Source organism: Engystomops pustulosus, chromosome 6, assembly GCF_040894005.1.
Source record: "Engystomops pustulosus chromosome 6, aEngPut4.maternal, whole genome shotgun sequence".
Classification (NCBI taxonomy): domain Eukaryota; kingdom Metazoa; phylum Chordata; class Amphibia; order Anura; family Leptodactylidae; genus Engystomops; species Engystomops pustulosus.
This window is the reverse complement of record NC_092416.1, coordinates 123,588,639-123,613,433: the sequence shown is the minus strand read 5'-3', so window position 1 is coordinate 123,613,433 and position 24,795 is coordinate 123,588,639. Positions and strand designations below refer to the sequence as shown.

The 24,795-nt window shown below is 44.1% G+C and overlaps 1 protein-coding gene across 3 annotated transcripts in view; it reads right to left on the bottom strand.

The window, feature by feature from the left end:
* SLC2A4RG (SLC2A4 regulator) overlaps positions 1 to 24,694 on the bottom strand; it is a 30,203-nt gene extending 5,509 nt beyond the window's left edge. The window contains exons 1-7 of one of the 3 annotated variants that reach the window (XM_072110860.1): positions 24,563 to 24,694; positions 20,036 to 20,217; positions 19,572 to 19,645; positions 13,165 to 13,370; positions 12,982 to 13,082; positions 3,731 to 3,983; positions 3,435 to 3,521 (exon numbers count right to left, since the gene is read on the bottom strand). In XM_072110860.1, the coding sequence (XP_071966961.1) occupies positions 3,435 to 3,521; positions 3,731 to 3,983; positions 12,982 to 13,082; positions 13,165 to 13,370; positions 19,572 to 19,645; positions 20,036 to 20,178 (864 nt within the window). In that variant the 5' untranslated portion in view covers positions 20,179 to 20,217; positions 24,563 to 24,694. The other 2 variants (XM_072110858.1, XM_072110859.1) reach the window with 2 other exon arrangements.
* Positions 24,695 to 24,795: the final 101 nt, after the last annotated feature.

Below are 24,795 nucleotides of genomic sequence, written 5' to 3'. Positions count from 1 at the left end.
TTAAAGTGGATGGGAACGGGGATGCTTTCGCCCCATGGTTAACCCTGTGCCAGGCTTGCAGCACATGTGAAGTTGCAGCATTAACATAGCCTAGATCAGTGATGGCGAACCTTTTAAAGACCGAGTGCCCAAATTACAACCAAGATCCACTTATTTATCGGAAAGCGCCAACATAGAAATTTCCTTGGTGATTTATACTGCCTGGTCTGTCACAGTTTTCATTGATACCAGCCCCCCGAGGACACTAATAAAGCAGAAAATAGAAGAAATTTGAAGGATCATTGTAGTCTCCCTCCAAGGTCCCAAAAACAGGAAGAATTGTCAAGGCCGGAGCATGAGCTACAATGATAATCCAGATCTGTCCACACCTTCCCACTCCTCCAGTAGTTCCAGGTAGCGCTGTCACTTTAAAATAGCTCTGAGTACAGCAATTCCTGGGCTGTCTGGGACTGCAGGAAGATACCCGGAGTCTCTGGTTGGCCTGGGTGCCCACAGAAAGGGCTCCGAGTGCCACCTCTGGCACCCGTGCCATAGGTTCGCCACCACTGGCCTAGATTGGGATTCCAGGGTGGACCAATTCCGCCTAAGAGGGATTGCCACAGAGATGGCATTTCTGACTAAATGAAGGCCAGTGCACAAGAATAAGAGTCTCATTGCCCTAGCCGCCAAGTAATATGTCAGATCATCAGGAAGGCTTAAAGGAAATCTATCAACACATTTAGGGGTTTTAGACTGTCCCCAAACGGATGCTCTTTACCTTAGGGGTGAAGGGGGACTCCTACCATGCTCCGGGCTGTCTTCTATAATGAAATATCGACTTACACAATTTATGCAAATGAGCCAAGCGCCTTCTGGCTCTGTCGGAATCTAATTTATTCACGCCCCTTCTGCCCCCCACCCCTACGTAGGCTGGCCACTAGCACTACAGAGGTGACTTCACTGGCTGTCTGCTGCGCTTGCAGCCAGGGGAGGAAAACAGAAGGGGCCTGAATAAATTAGATTCCGATGGAGCCGCTCTGCTAGCCGAGATGTGAGCGCATGGGCTCATTTGCATAAATTGTATAGGTCGATATTTCATAATAGAAGGCGGCCTGGAGCATGCCAGCAGTCCCCCATCACCCCTAAGGTATCGAGCATCCAATTGGGGACAGTCTACCGCCCCTAAATGTGGTGGTAGATGTTCTTTAAAAACTTACTTTCCATTTTTTGCAAATTGGCAAAGAATGAGCTAACCTGGGTTGTTTCCCATGCCATAAATATGCAGAAATATGCAGTGTTTTTTTTTTTACCTAGAGACTGGCAGAACCTCAAGCACATTGTTAAATCCCCCCCCCCCCCATTATGTTGTCCATAAACAAATTGCCCATAAGGAGGTAAATGCATGTGAATGTAATAGTGCGGTCACATCTGTACTTGCATAGTTTATTTCTAAGATTGTGACTGTTATTTAGTGCCCTTTTTTATTGTTTGCGTTTCAGTTTTTTGCTCCTCTCCTTTTAAAATCCCAAATTTTTAACTTTTTAGTTGCAACATTTAATATTCCACAGTGTGTACTGGGAAGTGGGAAGACAATTCTCCTGTCCGAGGCTGCACTGAGCTCCTATCTGCACTCCAGACCCTCCCCCTGTATTCCAAAATATATACACACACATACACTTTCTATGCATGTGAGATACTAGTGAATATTCAGAAGCTAAATGAAAGTGTTTATAAACCCTGTATACTGATAATTTAACCATATTGTCAGCACACTATCTCACAGCACCACAGGGATCATAATGAGTCTGCTTAGCGAATCCCCACCCACACTCTGGAATTTTGCATTGACCAGCCTGGGGAATAATAGGAGCTAAAAACAGCATTAAAAAACCGCATTAAAATAGTAAAGAAAAGGATTAAAATGATCTTTATTGTATAAGCATTACTAGAGGATTGAAATTTGAGAATATTCATGGGCAAACCCCTTTAAATGGATAGTGCAAATGACCAGTGCAAGCATTGATATTGGTGATGGGCGTTACTTAAAGTTGGGTACTTAAAAATTAAAAAATAAATAAATAAATAAAAAAATCACCTTGTCATACACCTTTAAGGCTGTGAATTAAAGGAAACCTGCCACTGGATCCCGGCCGAAAAGTACCTCCTCACACCACCCTTTGGGCTCTTTACCACTGACCCCAGGACATATTTTGTTTAGGGACAAAAAAAGTATTCTATAATCTATAGAAATAAGGCTTCAGCGCTTCTTTTATGTCACCCTGGCGATCCCGTGCACCTCTGGCACTTAAAGGACACCTGTCATCAGGTCTTTGTCACTTGTCCTGTCACTACTACCTGTTGGAGCAGCTCACAAAGATCCCATCCCAGCCTTTATCTAGTTATTTCATACATTATTCATTGTAAAATCATCTATTTTTTATCATGTAAATGAGGCTGGTCACATGGTCAGAGGCAGTGATGTCACCCCTGTAACCCTTACCCTCTCCTCCCCCTGCTCATGTCTGTGTGTAATGTATAGTAAAGCATGGCTGTGAGTGTGTGTGCTGCATCTGCTGACATGCTGCATCCTCCTAATACACATGAGAGATACAGACATCAGCTACACATGAATCTGACATGTTCTGCTATAACATGTCTGCATCCTGGAGCTGTTTTATCTCTCCTAAACACACACACATGCACACACAGGCTGCAGGGGGCGTGGCCACCAGGAAGCACATCATTATACAGGCTGTCATGCACTGGGGGGTGTGGCTGTGCCTCCCACTCCTGAATAAGGTGGACAGCGTGAATATGCTAATGCTTCATTGGACATTTCACAGGTCATTTGCATACAGCTTTAGGACCTCATTGCTTAGGTTTACAGGCATGTAGAGGGACAATGAAGGGATAGAGGCAATGCTCTCTAATGGCAGTTTATGAAAATATATTTAGTTTAGAGGGGTTATTTTGCATGACGGGTTCTCTTTAATTATGCACGCCTCATCTTTGTTGCGTTCCACCTCCTTAGACCAAGAGCCGGTGACGTCACTCGGCTCTCAGCACTTTTCGCGCATGTGCTGTCAGTGAATATTGCACAGCAGGTTGTGACACATTGTGACTGCATATGCATGAGAAGTGCCGAGAGAACTCACCGGCCCTCGGTCCAAAGAGGAGGAACACAACGAAGATGGAGGCGTGCATAATTAAGCATCGGAGGGGCGCAGAATTGCCGTAGTTACGCAAGTGAAGCGCCGAAGCCTCATTTGCATAGTTTACAGATTTTTTTTTTTTTTGCCTAAACTATTGTTTTTTGTCCCTAAACAAAATATGTACTGGGATCAGAGTTCAGAGGGTGGCATGAGGAGGTCATTTCGGCCGGGATGCAGTGGCAGGTTTCCTTTAAGGTCCTGCTTGGAGGGTTTCATTTATGACAGTACAGGTCTTGTACTTACAGGAGGAGCTTTGATGAGCAGCGGCGGCGGCGAATGCCAGGGGAAGCTGACCTTAGATGTAACAGGGGCACTGATAGGAGACGGAGCCTGTAGAACAAGCAATAAGTGGACAATACACTATTAGAAAATGACAAGCTACTTAACCATCATTTCCAAATCCAGGTAATGCATCTGATAACATAATCTGTGTGTAACAGTTATCACTGACTACCTACTAAGTAAAGACCTAACCCAGCCTTGAATGGGCAGGCCACTTTCTGAACATAACGATTACTAGTGTGAACACATGTACTCACTTGATAGGCATGGTCAGTGTGCACGTGGCATAGTGTGCTGGGAGCTGACAGACTGAGGGGCGAAACCAGAGGCAGCTCTGTGTTATTGGCTGCTCCAAGGGACCCAGCACAAAGGAAAGGAGGAGGACCAGTGGTGGTAGGAGAGGTGGGAGTCAGGCTGGACAGTCCATCCGTAAGTGTGTCCACAGTCACATCCATCTCTGTGTAGTAGAAGTCTTCTTCACCATCATTGTGCTCTGGTTCTGCACAGGGTCTGAAATACATACACCTGAGTTGCAAAGACTGATAGGTTGTGTTGTTACGTTACCTGCATGTAACTTGCAATAGTGTTAAAGGGAGTCTACCATTAGTAGTGACCATACAAAGCTGTAGACAATGTTAAGTAGCAATATTCAGTATTGCTACAGTATAACCCCATCTGTGTGTTTTTAATAGCAAAAAACATTTATATTCCAGAATTGTAGCTGAACTTGAAGTATTGCAGTTAATCTCTTCAAACATCTGTGTGCTCTTTGAACTCTGCACCAGAGTGTGCAAGTCCAGCTTCAATCCCAGAAAATAAATGCATTTTTCACAATGCTGCAGCTACTATCATCACAGTCATATGCATGTTTTACAGATATTCAGGGCCACTACATAACACTGTCTTGTAGCTTTGCATGCTCAAATCTGCTGGTAGAAGCCCTTTAACCCATAACAATCAGGCAAATCTCAATTACAACTGACACATAGCATAGGATGTCCAATTCTGTAGATCAGATTTTGACATCCATGGAATATGAGCATCTGTCTTAATTTTTGCTCAACAATGTTTCAATTCCATGTTCTCCCTCAAAACGATAATAATAATTATTATTATATTTTATTACATAGAGCCATCAAATACAGCTGTACAGATCATGGGGAACATATACAAATAAAATAAGACATAACAGAGTAATAATAGTCATATGAAACAATAAGGTGAGGCCCTGTGGGAAAGAGCTTCTAGTCTATGAGGGTTAAAGTCCTTTAAAGACCTGTCATCAGGTCTCCGTCACAATTTCTGTCAAAACCACCTCTTAGAGCAATACTCACAAGGATCCCATCCCAGCCTTCATCTAGTCAATTCATACATTAATCATTCTAAAATCCTTTTTTCTTTATTATGTAAATGAGACTGGTCACATGGTTAGAGGCAGTGATGTCAACCCTGTAACCCCTCCTCTCTCCTCCCCCTGCTCATGTCTGCGTGTAATGTATAGTAAAGCATTGCTGGTGTCTGTGCTTTATCTGCTGACATGCTCTCCCTCCTATACACATCAGCTGCAAAGGAATCTGACATATTCTACCATAACATTAAAACACAGTTGTTTGTGGTGCACAGTTTTGCCCCTTAAGGAGCTACTCACGGTATAAGACCGGTCCACACAGTCTTTGAAAAAGTCCACAAAATAGAGAAAAATATTTTCACTATGACCGGACCTCCAAGATTTCTAAAACTTCGATGAACAGCACCAATCTTCAATTTCTCCTGCTGAAAGTATGTCACCATTCAGACTAGCACCATCACGTTCTCATTCTCCTCCTTTATTATATTGTAACTGGAAGAAAATATTCAGGCAGATGGTGTGGTACGTTCCAACAAGATTAAAATTTATTCCAGTTCATTATACTCACAAAAATCCAATAAAAATGCGCATATCACAAATTCACATAACGGGACGCTAGCTTTCTCTCCGCCCGACCCAGGGTTTCGCCGGCAAGGCTTCTTCCGGGGCGTTGCTAGCGTCTCAAACATTCGTCCCTTCTTTTATACATATTCTTAAAAACTTTATTTTCAACAAACATTATTCTGTATACATTCCAAACCCCTATAAAATCAGTTTACACATAAGGTTAATAATATAAAATGATTAGTATTCCATTAGGTTTCTCATCAGCAATGTTTTTATATTTCCCATATAATTCCATATTACATATCAGATAATTCCATATTAGATATCAGATACAATGATACTACAATCGTTACGATCCTCTGAACAAATGTTACAATGTTGCGATCGTATAAATTCTACATACAGTTTACAAGTAGGGACGATCAAAATTTCCACCACCAGGTGTCACTCTAACACTAGGATTCCCACTCCATCAATTAATCTCTCCTGACTTCTCAGTGACACACCCCCTTTCTTGTCTCTACCCGAAGCCATCGCTTAACCCTACTGCTTCCACTATAGTCTCCAAATGGACCTGTATACACCACACTAGTCTAGTGTGAACAGCTACCTCATTCCAGAGCTTCCTCAATAGGTGAGAACTCGGTGTTACATATGACTGAAGGCATAGTATAATGTAGGCATATGATAAATTCCTATATTTTAATTAGATTCCATAATTGTCTAAGTGTTCAATGTCCTATATATTGTGATGTTTTATAAAAATGCCCATAATAGCCTATCTTCTAGCTAAGTTATTAAAGTGCCTCGTGCATTCCAATTTTATGCCATATGTGTTTTTTTACATCTTAAGAGTACTTCTTTAATATTTGTATAAATTGTGGGTATTCTTAAATCTTTTTTGTGTCTATTGTTATTCATCCTATTATGATAAATTTAATGTGATTCAATGTGTTTGAAATAAATTTGTTTTAGTATCATCTATTTGTGAAATGTCCAATTATGTATCCCTTTTTAATATAATATCTTTTTCTTTATTAGTGGCCCGACAGTGTGCATATAACTATACTTAGTGATCTTTTAAAAAGCATTTTAATTCAAAATCAATATTTAGACCCCTCGGGGCCAAGGTGTCCAGTTTGTGGATCCAAAATCCTTCTCTTCTGCTCAACTTGGTGCCCATATTTTCCCCTCGCCAGTGTGATTTTATTTTTTCAATACCACAAAAAGTTAATCCTTTCGGATCCGAATTATGGAATCTCTTAAAGTGGGCTGAGACACTGTGACTCGATAGTCCCTTTTTTATATTTCTACAGTGCTCCCCAATCCTAGTTTTAATTTTGCGGCCAGTTCTTCCTACATATCCCATATTACAAGGACAAATTATTAGGTAAACTACATTACTTGTATTGCAGTTCATATCACAATTGGCTGTAATTTTCTGACCATTAATTTCTATATTAGTCAAGGAAGATTTAGTTTCTTTACATGCTTTGCATTTTTTGCAATATGTGAATTTACCTTTTTTGTCTCTATTGTCCACTTCTCCTTTCGTATTTATGTAGCTCCTTGTGAGTAAATCTCTCAAGGAGGGAGCTTTGCGAAAAATAGTTGTTGGTTTGTTTGTTAGTTTGGCCCCTATTACAGGGTCTCCTCTCAATATATGCCAGTATCTATGAATGATTGATTTCACTTTCAGTGCTTCCTTGGAAAACGTGGTTATAAACAAAGGATTAATGGCTTCATTATCGATGTGTTGTTTTGCTGTTACCTGTTTCTCTAAAAAGAGTTCCTCCGGATACCCCCTTTCCCTAAATCTACTCTTAATAATTTCTGTCTGATTCACTACATCCTGTTCGTTTGTACAATTCCTTTCTATTCTTTTTATTTGGCCTCTAGGGATATTATTAATCCATGGTTTATGATGACAGCTATCAAATTCGATGAAACTATTAACATCTACTTGTTTAAAATGATTCCTACTCTTAATAATGTTCCCTTCACGAAATAATTCCAGATCCAAAAATTGGATCATATCACGACTACTTTCATATGTAAACTTTAGATTAAATTCATTAATATTAATATACTCCATGAATTTTTCTAGTTCATTCTTCGTTCCTTTCCAAATAATGATACAATCATCGATGAAACGTTTAAAGAGTACAATGTTTCCTCGAAATTTGTTCATATCTCCAAAGACATATTGTTCTTCCCATTTTTCCATGTACAGGTTGGCGAACGACGGGGCAAATTTCGCTCCCATCGCCGTTCCGCCAACCTGTACATAGAATTTGTCATCAAACCAGAAGTAATTTGATTCTAAACAAAATTTAATTGCCTCCAACAAAAAATATCTCTTCTGCCAACTAATTGTCCCTATTGTTTCCAGTTTTTCTTTTATAGCCTTAACCCCCAATTTTTGGGGTATCGATGTATATAATGTTGATACATCACATGAACAGAGTAGAAGATCACTCCCCTGTTCTAGTTGTATATCTTTTAGAATTTCTAACAAATGTTGGGAATCTCTAAGGAAAGTTTTCATCTTTTTTATTGCTGGTTGTAAGTGTAAATCTATGTACTCCCCCAGGCGGCAGGTGATCGAATTTATGCCCGAGACAATAGGTCTCCCTGGGGGGTTCCACCTATCCTTATGTACCTTAGGTAGGTAATATATCACTGGAATTTTCGGGGTATGGATATTCAGATATATAAACTCCTTTTCATTTTCATTAATATTAATGAAAAGGAGTTTATATATCTGAATATCCATACCCCGAAAATTCCAGTGATATATTACCTACCTAAGGTACATAAGGATAGGTGGAACCCCCCAGGGAGACCTATTGTCTCGGGCATAAATTCGATCACCTGCCGCCTGGGGGAGTACATAGATTTACACTTACAACCAGCAATAAAAAAGATGAAAACTTTCCTTAGAGATTCCCAACATTTGTTAGAAATTCTAAAAGATATACAACTAGAACAGGGGAGTGATCTTCTACTCTGTTCATGTGATGTATCAACATTATATACATCGATACCCCAAAAATTGGGGGTTAAGGCTATAAAAGAAAAACTGGAAACAATAGGGACAATTAGTTGGCAGAAGAGATATTTTTTGTTGGAGGCAATTAAATTTTGTTTAGAATCAAATTACTTCTGGTTTGATGACAAATTCTATGTACAGGTTGGCGGAACGGCGATGGGAGCGAAATTTGCCCCGTCGTTCGCCAACCTGTACATGGAAAAATGGGAAGAACAATATGTCTTTGGAGATATGAACAAATTTCGAGGAAACATTGTACTCTTTAAACGTTTCATCGATGATTGTATCATTATTTGGAAAGGAACGAAGAATGAACTAGAAAAATTCATGGAGTATATTAATATTAATGAATTTAATCTAAAGTTTACATATGAAAGTAGTCGTGATATGATCCAATTTTTGGATCTGGAATTATTTCGTGAAGGGAACATTATTAAGAGTAGGAATCATTTTAAACAAGTAGATGTTAATAGTTTCATCGAATTTGATAGCTGTCATCATAAACCATGGATTAATAATATCCCTAGAGGCCAAATAAAAAGAATAGAAAGGAATTGTACAAACGAACAGGATGTAGTGAATCAGACAGAAATTATTAAGAGTAGATTTAGGGAAAGGGGGTATCCGGAGGAACTCTTTTTAGAGAAACAGGTAACAGCAAAACAACACATCGATAATGAAGCCATTAATCCTTTGTTTATAACCACGTTTTCCAAGGAAGCACTGAAAGTGAAATCAATCATTCATAGATACTGGCATATATTGAGAGGAGACCCTGTAATAGGGGCCAAACTAACAAACAAACCAACAACTATTTTTCGCAAAGCTCCCTCCTTGAGAGATTTACTCACAAGGAGCTACATAAATACGAAAGGAGAAGTGGACAATAGAGACAAAAAAGGTAAATTCACATATTGCAAAAAATGCAAAGCATGTAAAGAAACTAAATCTTCCTTGACTAATATAGAAATTAATGGTCAGAAAATTACAGCCAATTGTGATATGAACTGCAATACAAGTAATGTAGTTTACCTAATAATTTGTCCTTGTAATATGGGATATGTAGGAAGAACTGGCCGCAAAATTAAAACTAGGATTGGGGAGCACTGTAGAAATATAAAAAAGGGACTATCGAGTCACAGTGTCTCAGCCCACTTTAAGAGATTCCATAATTCGGATCCGAAAGGATTAACTTTTTGTGGTATTGAAAAAATAAAATCACACTGGCAAGGGGAAAATATGGGCACCAAGTTGAGCAGAAGAGAAGGATTTTGGATCCACAAACTGGACACCTTGGCCCCGAGGGGTCTAAATATTGATTTTGAATTAAAATGCTTTTTAAAAGATCACTAAGTATAGTTATATGCACACTGTCGGGCCACTAATAAAGAAAAAGATATTATATTAAAAAGGGATACATAATTGGACATTTCACAAATAGATGATACTAAAACAAATTTATTTCAAACACATTGAATCACATTAAATTTATCATAATAGGATGAATAACAATAGACACAAAAAAGATTTAAGAATACCCACAATTTATACAAATATTAAAGAAGTACTCTTAAGATGTAAAAAAACACATATGGCATAAAATTGGAATGCACGAGGCACTTTAATAACTTAGCTAGAAGATAGGCTATTATGGGCATTTTTATAAAACATCACAATATATAGGACATTGAACACTTAGACAATTATGGAATCTAATTAAAATATAGGAATTTATCATATGCCTACATTATACTATGCCTTCAGTCATATGTAACACCGAGTTCTCACCTATTGAGGAAGCTCTGGAATGAGGTAGCTGTTCACACTAGACTAGTGTGGTGTATACAGGTCCATTTGGAGACTATAGTGGAAGCAGTAGGGTTAAGCGATGGCTTCGGGTAGAGACAAGAAAGGGGGTGTGTCACTGAGAAGTCAGGAGAGATTAATTGATGGAGTGGGAATCCTAGTGTTAGAGTGACACCTGGTGGTGGAAATTTTGATCGTCCCTACTTGTAAACTGTATGTATAATTTATACGATCGCAACATTGTAACATTTGTTCAGAGGATCGTAACGATTGTAGTATCATTGTATCTGATATCTAATATGGAATTATCTGATATGTAATATGGAATTATATGGGAAATATAAAAACATTGCTGATGAGAAACCTAATGGAATACTAATCATTTTATATTATTAACCTTATGTGTAAACTGATTTTATAGGGGTTTGGAATGTATACAGAATAATGTTTGTTGAAAATAAAGTTTTTAAGAATATGTATAAAAGAAGGGACGAATGTTTGAGACGCTAGCAACGCCCCGGAAGAAGCCTTGCCGGCGAAACCCTGGGTCGGGCGGAGAGAAAGCTAGCGTCCCGTTATGTGAATTTGTGATATGCGCATTTTTATTGGATTTTTGTGAGTATAATGAACTGGAATAAATTTTAATCTTGTTGGAACGTACCACACCATCTGCCTGAATATTTTCTTCCAGTTACAATATAATAAAGGAGGAGAATGAGAACGTGATGGTGCTAGTCTGAATGGTGACATACTTTCAGCAGGAGAAATTGAAGATTGGTGCTGTTCATCGAAGTTTTAGAAATCTTGGAGCTCCGGTCATAGTGAAAATATTTTTCTCTATTTTGTCTACTATAACATGGCTGCCTGGAGCTGTTGTAACTCTCCTATACACACACAGGCTGCAGAGGGTGCCAGTACCAGGAAGCACATGGAGGAACCATTACACCATTACACCTCACATCATTACACAGGCTGTCAGTCAAGCACTGGGGGTGTGGCTGTACCTCCCACTCATGAATAAGCTTGAATATGATAATGACTCATTGGACATCTCACAGGTCATTTGCAAACAGCTTTAAGACCTCATTGCTTAGGTTTACAGGTAAATAGAGGGACAATGAAGGGATAAAGGCAATGCTTTCTAATGGCAGTTTATGAAAATATATTTAGTTTAGGGGGTTAATTTGCCTGGTTCTCTTTAAGGAATGACATAAGATCTGTAAGAGCTTACAGTTTAGGAGGATGAGGAGCTGACACAAGAGCTTGTATAATAGTCCATCAAATAAAAATAATTAATAAATATAAATGCTGCTGCTTCAACCAGGCATCAGTTACCATCTTATATACAGAGTCCAAGGTTAATAGGACTGCAGAGTAGCCTGGAGCTTGGTATCTGGTGTCTGTGGATAATAGATGGGAGGAGGACACAGAACAGGTTATTAAAAAGAGTAAAAGTTGCATGCAGTTAGCGAGTGTGATAGGTTTGTCTAAAGAGATGGGTTTTCAGAGAACGTTCGCAGCTTTGGGGGTTGGGTAGGAGTCTGATAGACCGGGGCTAGGGGATTTCAGAAAATTGGTGCAGCTCGGGAGAAGTCCTGGAGAAGTGAGTGGGAGGTTTGAATAATCTAAGTTCACTGGCAACTCGTAGAGCACAGGTTAGGCCGTAGACAGATAAAAGAGGAGTGGTAGGGAGGTGCAGCATTGTGCAGAGCTTTGTGGACAAGAGCGATTAATTCAAACCCTCTTCAAAAGAAGATGGGCAACCAGTACATTGACTGGAGGAACCTGTGTAGTGTTTGGTCTGATAGACGAGCCTGGCTACTGCAATAAGAATGGATTGTAGAGGAGAGAGTTTAGTGAGTGGAAGACCGATTAGTGGGGAGTTACAATAGTTTAGTCGAAAATAAAAGCGACAATTTGCATTTAAGAGGTTTCAATTAAAAGAAATGGACAGATTATAGAAATATTTTTAAGGTGCATGCGTCAAGAGTGAGCAAGTGATAGAATATACGCTGTAAAGTAGAGGTCTGACTCCAGCACAACCCTGAGACAGCAGACCTGTTACGGTGTTCTGTTCTGTTATGGTGACATCGCAGAAGGAAAATGAGAGGTTGGGTCAGTTAGTAGCCGGTGGAAAGACAAGTTCAGTTTTGGAAAGATTATGTTTCAAGGTAGGACATGATGTTAGAGACTGCGAAGAGCTGGGTACTAAAAGCATAGAGATGATACTGAAAATCAAATCTACAGTAAAAGTGCAGTCAATGATTCAGGAAAAAAAGAGAAGCTGAGTGTCCACCAGGCCAATTGAGCGAGGCATCCTGAGGAGCTGGTTTTCAATGAAAAAAAATGATATGGACATTTTTTATGCCCGTGTCTGTAAGGCCAAGGAAAAAGAAACATCCAAAGACACAGCAGCAGTCTTTTTTTTTCAATTTTTTACGCAGGTAAAAGAAAAATTTGTTATATGATTTTGCTCAAATGAAAGAAAAAAAAGAAAAGAAAAACAGTTGATGGGTAAGCAAAATAATCTCCACAAAACACATCTGCTATATCAGCATGTACTAGGCTAGTTTGTGCAGCAGTAATTCTCCCCTGCAAAAAATGGTTACCTGGTGTGAATTCAACAGAGAAGACAGATTTAGGAGAAATAGGAGGAACAAATGTAATTTACCCAATGTTCCTGTAATGTTACCCAACTCCAAAATGCAACCCACCCCCCCTGGTGTTACACTTACCCCAGATGTGCTGTACGAATATGCTTTTGAATTGCAGCAGATGTGCTGAGGACTTTCCCGCAGTTCTTCCATAGGCATCGAAACATCAGTCTCCCCGAGTTCTATATGGACATAATGGTCTAAATCATATTATCAACACAAATGAATGGTGAAGGGGAGGGTAACAAAGATTTGTGCCCTTACCTTCCTCTTCCTGGGCACAGGTTCACCAAAGAGGAAGTGAGTGGTGTCAGAGTCCTCTAGGCCGGCATCGGCATATGCCAAGGTGGGTGCTGGTTGCAGAGGAGGAGACGGTGTGGAGGGTATAGATGTGTAAAACTCACAGCTGTTAGAACTGCTTGAGCTCGATGAAATAATGGCGTTATCAGGGCACGACTGACTGTGACATCCTGTAAAGACACCAGGAGTTACTAATAATTCCTGGTTAGCTTAAATGGAACCCATCACTACATTTTTCACAGATGTAGTATTAACTAAATGAAACCTTTATTTTAGCTAAAAATTGTTTCCCTCACATCCCCATAAATCATCTTTGTTATTTACCTTACATACAGCCAGATTTCTTCTTGTCATGATGTCATCTAAGGTTCTTTACCCACTAACATTTGCAAGGTCTACTGCATGTATGTATCTGACCACATGAAATCAGAGCATTCCTCCATGGACTACTCCTCCCAATCCTCCATGGAAGCATGCTGTGATTTCATGTGATCAGATACATACGTGGGATAGATTCTACAAACGATAGTGGGTAAATGACCTTGTAACTAGGGTGATGTCATCCATGACATGAAGAGCGGAAAGGTGAGAAGGAAGCATGGGGAGGAGTAGAAGTGAATGAGGATGTGAGGGGCTGCTGGAATCGGCCTAGCAGAACAAGCCCCCTCTGACTCGCTACTGAAATCTTGCTGTATGCTAGGTAAGATAACAAAGTACATTTTTTGGGGATGCAAGGGAAACAATTTTAACAAAAAAAAAAAAGCGTGGAATTTAGTTATACAGGCAGTCCCCGGGTTACGTACAAGATAGGGTCTGGAGGTTTGTTCTTAAGTTGAATTTGTATGTAAGTCGAAACTGTATATTTTATCATTGTAGATCCAGACCAAAAAAAATATGGCCCCAGTGACAATTGGAGTTTAAACATTTTTTGCTGTATTGGGACCAAGGATTATCAATAAAGCTTCATTACAGACACCTTACAGCTGATCATTGCAATCTGGGACTATGGTAAAGCATTCAGAAAGCTTCACCAGAGGTCAGAGGGGTCTGTCTGTAACTATGGGTTGTCTGTAAGTCGGGTGTCCTTAAGTAGGGGACCGCCTGTATAGGAACCTGCTAACCAAAATTATTCAAAAAGAATAAACGTTAATTAATAAACAAATTTTGGGCTTTTTTATATTTTGTTCCCCACTATGGAAAATACAAAAATATATAGGATAGATAGACACCACTGTTAGGCTGTGTTCGGCGTGTAATGACATTTATACAGCTGAAGTTCCCTCTAAGGGCCAAAAGTTAGTAAATAAAAAAAAAAATGATACTTTTTTTTTAATATTTCCGCACCATTTCCATAAGGGATGACATGGAAATATAGATCCTATGTTATCTGTTAATGGTTTCCTGTATGCCTATATCTGTAGTGTATATTTATAGCTCTTACCTTTACCCCAGCACCTGGGTGTTGGACGTAAGGGGACAAAACGGATCTGTGTTTAACTTCACAAGGTATAGGAAGTATTGATATACACCATTGTGACTTACTGGCCTCCCCTTGAGAGGGTGGGGTTCTCACCTCATCTCTCCCCACCCCTCTGTCCCCCATATCTCCCATACTTTCCTGTCCCCTATCCTATGCTGGATTAGGTCAGCACCCTATAGTTTCTGATACACTATATCAGTGATGGCAAACCTTTTAGAGACCGAGTGCCCAAACTCCAACAAAGACCCGCTTATTTATCGCAAAGTGCCAACACAGAAATTTAATTTGTGATTTATACTCCCTTTTCTGTCACAGTTTTCATTGATACCAGAACCCTGAGGACACCAATAAAGCAGAAAATAGTCCCAGGTAGAGCTGTCACTCTAAAATATCTCTGTGCACAGCAAGTCCTGGGCTGTCTGGGACTGCAGGAAGATACCTGGAGTCATCTCTGGTGATGGCCTGAGTGCCCACAGAAAGGGCTCCGAGTGCCACCTCTGGCACCAGTGCCATAGGTTAGCCATCACTGCACTATATAATGCACGGTGGCTGTAGGGTTGGTTAGCCCACTACCCACCGGGGATTCCGCAATACCTGGTATATCGTGGAGTTCTTTTTCCTGCTTCCCCAAAGTACTTCCCCACATTTAATCGAGGCTCTTGAGAGTAGTAGGTCCTAAGAGCCTCGCTTCCATTGTTTCCCCCCTTGTGTTACTGTCCCCCCTTCTCCCGCTGTTAACATCCGTGTGGTATTACTCCCCCCTCTCCTTCATCTTATATACTTCTCCTCTGCCTTCTTTTATTCTTTCATCTATACTTGGTAAGTGGTTTGTCTGGTCCTGATTTCTTACATCCCCAAGATTAAGGGACCAACAGGGGTAGAGGTTTACCACCCTGTGGAAATGTGCCAGAGTTTATCCACCTACTATTCTTCCTTTTATGCCCTGAAGGAACCAACAAAGGCAAAGATGGACTCCACTCTTCCTCTTTAAATAGAATTGTATATCTCAGAGACCAGTCTGCCCAAATTAGATGAAGTGGTGACAGCCCTAGAGCGCGAAATTGAACTGCGGTAATTAAAGATACCCCTGCATGAAAGAGCGCAGCCCCAGATGGGTTTACACCAGCATTCTACAAACAATTCAGGGAACCCTTTTTACCTTCTTTTGACCAAGGTTTTCGGCGCCATCTCTATGGACTCTGGGTTCCCGGCCGGGGCATTGGAGGCACACATTAGCGTATTACCCAAGCCTGGGAAGTATCCTTCTCTGACGGCCAACTACCGACCCATATCATTGATTAATGTGGACATGAAGCTCTTCTCTAAGGTATTTTCGGTGAGTTGATAATTCACTCGATAATTCACAGTGATCAAGTGGGATTTGTTCAAGGCCGCAAGCCCAGGGACAACCTAAATAAAACTTTTCTCATAGGCTAAAGCCAAATCTCTTCCATCCTGCTTGCTATCCATAGATGCAGAGAAGGCTTTTGACAGGGTCTGCTGAGGTTTCACGGAGGTGGCGCTGAAACAGATAGGCCAAAAATTTCTGAGTAAGATTTTGGCTCTATACACTAGCCCCACAGCCAAAGTGAGAGCAAATGGTAAACTATCCTCTTCGTTCCCGATTAAAAACGGAACAGGTGCCCCCTTATCCCCCCTGTTATACGTGATAGTCATGGAACACTTCGCCACTGCCACAAGACAACACCACAACATACATGGTATTCGCATGGGCTCTCGGCATTGTAAAGCAGCATATACGCAGATCATTTATTGCTTTACGATTCACAACCCATGATCTCTTTTCCCTCACTTATTCAAGAGTTTAACCCCTTCCCGACACGCGCCGTACTAGTACGGCGCGCGCCGGGTCCCGGTGCATGGAGAGGGCTCGCGGGCCGAGCCCTCTCCATAGCCGGTAAATCTTTGCTGCATATTGCAGCAAAGGCTTACCGGTAACACCCGCGATCGGTGCTAGCACCGATCGCGGGTGTTCTCACCTCGATCGCCGCCGGCAATGCTGCCGGCGGCTTCAAAGAGATGGCGCCGCATGGCCGCCGCCATTTTGTCGTGGATCGCTGCTCCCTGATGACGTCACGGGGAGCGGCGATCCGTCGCCATGGTAACCTCGGGTGTTCCGAATACCTGAGGCTACTTCGTTTTAACCCATGCATTACAATTTGCTAATTGCACATTGTAATGCATGGGGAGTAAAATCCACATATACTGCCATACTGTAGTATGGCAGTATATGATAGGATCGATCAGACTACCTAGGGTTAGAGTACCCTAGGGAGTCTGAAAAATAGTAAAAGTAAAAATAAAAAATTATATTAAAAAAACCTAAAAATTCAAATCACCCCCCTTTCCCTAGAACACATCATAAACACATTAGGTATCGCCGCGTCCGAAAATGCCCGATCTATTAAAATATGATAATGTTTTTCCACTACATTTAACCCCGTAACGGAAAATAGCGTCCAAAGTCGAAAATGGTATTTTTTTGCCATTTTGAAAAATATAAAAAAAATTAATAAAAAGTGATCAAAAGGTTGCACAGTCCCAAAAATTATAGTAATGAAAACGCCATCAAAACTCGCAAAAAATGACACTATCCACAGCTCCGTACACCAAAGTATGAAAAAGTTATTGGCCCCAGAAGATGGCAAAATAAAAAAAAAATATTTTGTGCAGGAGGTTTTAATTTTTTTAAATGTATGAAAACATTATAAAACCTATACAAATTTGGTATCCACATGATCGTACCGACCCAAAGAATAAAGTAGACATGTCATTTGGGACGCAGAGTGAAAGCTGTAAAATCCAAGCCCACAAGAAAACGTCACAAATGTGGTTTTTCACCATTTTCACTGCATTGGAATTTTTGGAATATCTTGCTCCCTCCATCAGACATACACCATGCAAAAGAATTTCCCATTCCACTGGCAACAGACATCAATCAGCTACTTGGGGATCTCAGTCCCCACAGATTTGACCAAATTACATGCCCTTCATTATGTACCCCTATTTGAGTGCGCCCTGAGGATTTGCAGCAGTATAACGGAAAGGTTTGTTTTGGTTTGGTAGAATCAACATCCTGAAAATGGATGTCCTCCCACGGTTTTTGTATGTCTTCCAGGGTGTACCCATTGCTTCTTTCCCACTTTACGAACAGCGATGTTAAAATTGGGGACTGGGGAATGTTAAATGGGGGACTGAATAGTGTGAATAGCGCCCTAGAATAGTGTGGAGGGTCTTAACTCGCCCTAAATCCAGAGGGGGCGCAAGCCTCCCTGATCTCAAGATATAGCATTAGGACTCCTTACTACTACGGCTCTTTGATAGGCACTTCCATTCTGTTTCCAAACAATGGGTGTCTTTGGAACAGGGGCTCTCCCCGACACTTCTACGGCTACTTGCGTGGATTCCTGTGGAATCTATACCTCCCATCCCTCCACAAGAGACATTACTGCAGGCAACGCTAAGAATGTGGAGAGTGCTAATTTCTAAAGGGACCCACTCCAGACAATTTAACACACTCACCCCAATATTCTGAAATCCGGGGTTCACCCCTGGAATGTCTAAGCTGTCCTTTTTAGGGTGGGGAATTCTGGAAGATCCTAGGTTGTGTGACTTTGTGGAATCGCTCACAAGATTTGAGGAACTGTTTAGGTTAGATTATCCTCCACACACATTTCACAAATCTACTCCCTCTTGTCTCAGGGCCCAGACATATCGGAGCTTTCATTTGTAAAGAACTGGGAGCGTGAATTGGGTGCTGCTAAATCTCAGGAGGAATGGCAACGTTCTTTTCTTTTCACTCACAAAATGTCTTCTGCATGTGCTGGTCAGGAGATAGGATATATGGTTGTGACGAGATTGGTATCGGGTACCAACAGTACTCCACATGACCTTCCCATCTGTATCAAACACATGTTGGCGCTATGGTACAGAGTGAGGAGATATGCTGCACATTTGGTGGACCTGCTCTCCAAAAGATAAGCCTTCCGCGGTTCTGCTTGATCGCGGCCAGAGCAGTGATCCCCCGACACTGGCGATCAGCGGCCTGCCCGTTCATTACGGAATGGGCCCAAGAGGTGTTGGTGCTGTCCCGCATTGAAAAATTGGCAGCAATAGAGCCGGATGCCTATGAGAGATATCTGAAGGCGTGGGGCCCATGGTCCCAATAGTAGCCGTCTGTAGCCGCCACCAAGCAAAAAGGGTGGATGCAGATACCTCCTAAGGCTGCTGTGCCCTAGAGATCTGTAGAGCAAATGTTTACAGAGGAGCCCCACGTTGATTATCAATAAATACCTTACAAAGTGACTAGATCTAAGGATCACGAGTTGGGGGAACTCTTCCCCACGACTATTGCCTCTATGTGCTCAGCCATATTCTATTTTGTTTTACTTGGTTATCTTTTTCTTTACCGGCTATTAGTACTGACATTAATTATGCTGTTTTGTAACTGTTTTGTTTGCTGTATTGTGTTCGTGAATAAAATGATTCAACATAAAAAGAGTTGACTTTAGTCCCATCCTACACATTATTGCACATACCTTTAGTTTGACTGACAAGTAATGAATGGGCCATTAGAAGTTACAGCATCTCCCATCATCTGCCATCAATGTGGCACAATATACAAACTCCAGCTTTTATTGTATGCTGCACACTTTCATGATATCGATCCCAATAATTTAAATGAGAGTAGCGAGTACCAGGAAGATTAGAATATGCTGTCCAAAAACCCAATTTATAAGTCGGCAGTAGGAACTATATGCCGGGTAACCAGACATGATAAAGAGAGGTTTGTACAATGCTGAAAGCAGACACTGCTTATGGCAAAAAAATATCATTGGTTAATGTGAAAGCTATACATTGATGGAGGTACCTGTTCCTGCTCCCAGTACCAAGGGCCCCGAGGACAAGCTGGTCAGAGCCGCCGCAGCTATCGCCTCATCAAGCCTGAAGACAAAACGAATGTTAGATATTTGATCAAGAAGCATTTGCAAGATTTACTAGAGGCCTACAACCTGTCCCGCCCACTCAGAAGAAACGCATGCACAGTTCATCACAATGTATCTGGCTTTCCCTCTCTTGTAATAAGCAATGTATTTGTCAGTTTAACAATATCAGGGTATCTTTCAGCATCTTCAGTCTAGAGCTATAGAAAAGTTATTATAACCAACGTGTAATCATTCTAGGTTCAGCATGCATTTACATAGCCCCTGATTTTGGGGAGCATTGAATGTAACATTTCCAGGGCTGCCCTCAGAGTTGGATCATCCATACGATTAAAAGGAAACAATAAAATAATAGAGTGCAGCCATGGCATAGAGTACACTAATCTCTGACCTGTGTTTCGGGACGGGAATAACAGTGGACAGTGGTGGTTGTGTTCGGCTTTGCACAGCCTGGGACCCTGATGCTGCTGTTCTTGGGTGCTGAAGGGTCCCCTGGAAACTGTCATGGTACTGCCCTTGTGGCGAGTCCAACATGTGAAACGATGTTCTGGCATTGCTGTAGAACACAGAGACCTATAGATAAGAGATTAAATAAAATGTATACAAGTCTGTGTCTTAGGAGTCTTAGGACTGCCTTAGTTTTCTAGTGGGAGACCCTTATAAGGTGCCCTTTATCATTATTTCTTATTTAACATACAACAATAATAGAACAATATGAGAGGGCTCTGGTGCCCTCTTGTGGCAAAGGAAGATTATGACAAGCAGTTGTTCTGATAAATGTATTTCATTTTCATATGAAAGGTTGAGAACAGAGACATAGATCCTGTATGCGCCCTATGGAAATGGATCAACAAATCACAGATAAGTCAATAATATATATTTTCTCAACTCACTGAAGTAAACAAGCAAGATCTGTCACATGACTATATTTCTGTGGATTGATTTGAGTGGGAGCAGATAGCGTGTAGCTCCTAAATGGGGAGGGAATGTAAGGGAGGGGGAGAAGTAACTCCCAGTTGTCACTGTCAGGATTCAATGTCTGGGGGGGGGGAAGGGGCGTGTCACAGCGGCCCTCCAATGTATAAGGATAGGGTTGCAAGTCAATACTAGGTGGGAGGTGAAAAGGGGGTGTGGCTCCCGATGTCACTATGCATTTGGTTGAGGGGGTGGGTTGTCACTGTCAGGAGAAGTGGGGGGGGATGTCACTGTGAGGAGGGTGGGAAGCTCCTGGATGTTATGGGAGAAGCGAGTTTGTTTCTCCCATGGGTACCTCTTTTTGTTGGCGGGCCAGATATGAGGAGCACGGTAGCCCCTGCATGTGAGGGGAAAAGGGAGTTTGTTGGTCCCAATGTATTTAGTTGGGGTGGAAGGCAGTGGAGAGTTGTCACTAAGGAAGCTCCATAATGAGAAGGGAGAAGAATGCATGTGGCTGCCTAGTGTACCTATGTATTTGGTCTGGGGGACATTACTGTCAGGGAGCTCATGCGATGGGAGCAGGGGGCAAGTCCTGGGGGTTTCTATTTATTTGGGTGGAGAGGAGTTGTCACTCTCATCAGGGCAGGAAGGAAGGAAGGAATGTGAGGGGAGAATGTGGGGTCCCTATATATATGGTTGGGGGGAAGCTCCTGGATGTGATGGAAAGGGGGAGGGTGTGGCTTCCTGGTGTACCTAAACATTTGGTTGAGGAAGGGGGTCCTCATTGTCAGGAAGGGGAAGGGAAAGGGGGGTAAGTCCTGGGGGTTCCTATCTTTTTGGTTAGGGTTTGGTCAGTATCAGGAGAGAATAAAGTTCCTGCGAGGGGCGAAGGGGGGGGGGGGGTGGCTCCCAGGGGTCCCTATGTATTTGGTGCGTCAGGAGGGTGGGAAGCTCCCGCAAGGTGACAAGAGGGAGTATAGCTCCCTATGTATTTGGGTTGGAGGGGGGGTTGTCAGAAGGATGGGTAGCTCCTGCAAGGAGATAAGGGGGTGCGTATGTATTTATTTGGTTCGTTGGTTTGTAATGGGGTGTGAGGGTTTTTCACTGTCAACAGGAAGCTCCTGGATGTGAGGTGAGAAGGGGGTGTGTGGCACCCAGGAGTCCCTATGTATTTGGCCAGTGGGGGGTTGTAAGGGGGGGTGTGTCTCCAAGGAGTCCCTTTGTATTTGGCCTTGGGGGGGGGGGGGGGGGGAGTTAGGCTGTAAGGGGGGGTGTGGCTCCGGGGAGTCCCTATGTATTTGGCCAGGAGGGGGGGTTGTAAGGGGGTGTGTGGCTCTCGGGAGTCCATATGTATTTAGTTGGATGAGGGGGCTGTGAGGAGGTGTGGCTCCCAGGAGTCCCTATGTATTTGGCCGGGAGGGGGGGTTGTAAGGGGGGGGTGTGGCTCTCGGGAGCCCCTATGTATTTGGCCGGATGAGGGGGCTGTAAGGGGGTGTGTGTCTCCGGGGAGTCCCTATGTATTTGGCCAGGGGGAGCTGTTAGGGGGTGTGTGCCTCCCGGGAGCCCCTATGTATTTGGCCGGGAAGGGAGGGTGGCTGTAAGGGGGTGTGTGGCTCCCGGGAGTCCCTATGTATTTGGCCAGGGGGAGCTGTAAGGGGGTGTGTGCCTCCCTGGAGCCCCTATGTATTTGGCCGGGAAGGGGGGTGGCTGTAAGGGGGTGTGTGGCTCTCGGGAGTCCCTATGTATTTGGCCGGGAGGGGGGCTGTAAGGGGGTGTTTGGCTTCCTGTTGTCCCTATGTATTTGGCCGAGAGGGGGGTTGTAAGGGGGGGTGTGGCTCCCGGGAGACCTTATGTATTTGGCATGGGGGGGGGGGGGGTTGTAAGGGTGTCTGTGTCCCTAGAGAGTCCCTTTGTATTTGGCCTGGGGGGGGGGGGGTGACTGTAAGGGGGGGGGGTGGCTCCTGGGAGTCCCTATGTATTTGGCCGGGAGGGGGGCTGTAAAGGGGTGTGTGGCTCCTGGGAGTCCCTATGTATTTGGCCGGGAGGGGGGCTGTAAAGGGGTGTGTGGCTCCTGGGAGTCCCTATGTATTTGGCCGGGAGGGGGGCTGTAAAGGGGTGTGTGGCTCCTGGGAGTCCCTATGTATTTGGCCGGGAGGGGGGCTGTAAAGGGGTGTGTGGCTCCTGGGAGTCCCTATGTATTTGGCCGGGAGGGGGGTGTGTGGCTCCTAGGAGTCCCTATGTATTTGGCCGGGAGGGGGTGGGGTGGTGGCTTCCGGGAGACCCTATGTATTTGGCCGGGTGAGGGGGTTGTAAGGGGGTGTGTGTCTTCTGGGACTCCCTATGCATTTGGCCGGGGGGGGAGGGGGGGTGTAAGAAGTCCCTATGGATTTGGCCAGGGGGAGGCTGTAAGGGGGTGTGTGGCTCCTGGGAGTCCCTATGTATTAGGCCAGGGGGGGGGGGGTTGTAAGGGTGTCTGTGTCCCTAGGGAGTCCCTTTGTATTTGGCCTGGGGGGGGGGGCGACTGTAAGGGGGTGTGTGGCTCCTGGGAGTCCCTATGTATTTGGCCGGGAGGGGGGCTGTAAAGGGGTGTGTGGCTCCTGGGAGTCCCTATGTATTTGGCCGGGAGGGGGGCTGTAAAGGGGTGTGTGGCTCCTGGGAGTCCCTATGTATTTGGCCGGGAGGGGGGCTGTAAAGGGGTGTGTGGCTCCTGGGAGTCCCTATGTATTTGGCCGGGAGGGGGGCTGTAAAGGGGTGTGTGGCTCCTGGGAGTCCCTATGTATTTGGCCGGGAGGGGGGCTGTAAAGGGGTGTGTGGCTCCTGGGAGTCCCTATGTATTTGGCCGGGAGGGGGGCTGTAAAGGGGTGTGTGGCTCCTGGGAGTCCCTATGTATTTGGCCGGGAGGGGGGCTGTAAAGGGGTGTGTGGCTCCTGGGAGTCCCTATGTATTTGGCCGGGAGGGGGGCTGTAAAGGGGTGTGTGGCTCCTGGGAGTCCCTATGTATTTGGCCGGGAGGGGGGCTGTAAAGGGGTGTGTGGCTCCTGGGAGTCCCTATGTATTTGGCCGGGAGGGGGGCTGTAAAGGGGTGTGTGGCTCCTGGGAGTCCCTATGTATTTGGCCGGGAGGGGGGCTGTAAAGGGGTGTGTGGCTCCTGGGAGTCCCTATGTATTTGGCCGGGAGGGGGGCTGTAAAGGGGTGTGTGGCTCCTGGGAGTCCCTATGTATTTGGCCGGGAGGGGGGCTGTAAAGGGGTGTGTGGCTCCTGGGAGTCCCTATGTATTTGGCCGGGAGGGGGGCTGTAAAGGGGTGTGTGGCTCCTGGGAGTCCCTATGTATTTGGCCGGGAGGGGGGCTGTAAAGGGGTGTGTGGCTCCTGGGAGTCCCTATGTATTTGGCCGGGAGGGGGGCTGTAAAGGGGTGTGTGGCTCCTGGGAGTCCCTATGTATTTGGCCGGGAGGGGGGCTGTAAAGGGGTGTGTGGCTCCTGGGAGTCCCTATGTATTTGGCAAGGAGGGGGGCTGTAAGGGGGTGTGTGGCTTCCTGGTGTCCCCATGTACCTGGTTGGAGGAGGGGATGTCACTGTCAGGAGGGCGGGAAGCTCCTGGATGTGAAGGGAGAAGGGGGTGTGTCGCTCCCGGGTGAGGCCGCTTGGCGGGTGTCAGAGGGGTCCGGTTTGTAGCTGCCGCTGTGAATGCGGGGGGGTGTAACGTGCAGCGGCGTATTCCTGCCCCTCCCTCATACCTCCGTTCTCTCCCCACTGGCTCCCAGGTTTGGTGGTGACGCTTCATCGATGTGGGCGCTAGGATTTGCTGGTTGGTGAAGTCGAAGAGGAACCCCGGTGCCCCCGGGCGCTCTGTCAAGAGCTCCGGTACTCAATGCCGCCATCTTCCCGAGGAGAAGGGGGGAGGAGCGGGGGAGAGAACCGACCAACTGAGAGCGCGCACCGGGACCCCGCCCACTATGCCGCCTGCCACACAAAACACGCCTTTCCCCGCTTCCCAAAAACTTACTGCACGCTATTGGCTACCGCTAGATATCAACAGGGTCCCGCCCACCCTCGCTCTCTGGCACGTGGCCAGACCCTGCTCATCCATTGGCTGCCGCCGCCTGTTGTTGTTCACCGGCGGATGACGTGCTGAGTGTGGGGGCGTGGCGGGTCCCTGGAGGATTCTTAACTCTTTCTTGGCATGAGGGGGCGTGGCCCGGCAGTCTCGGGACTGTGTTTGTTGTTGACACTGAAGCT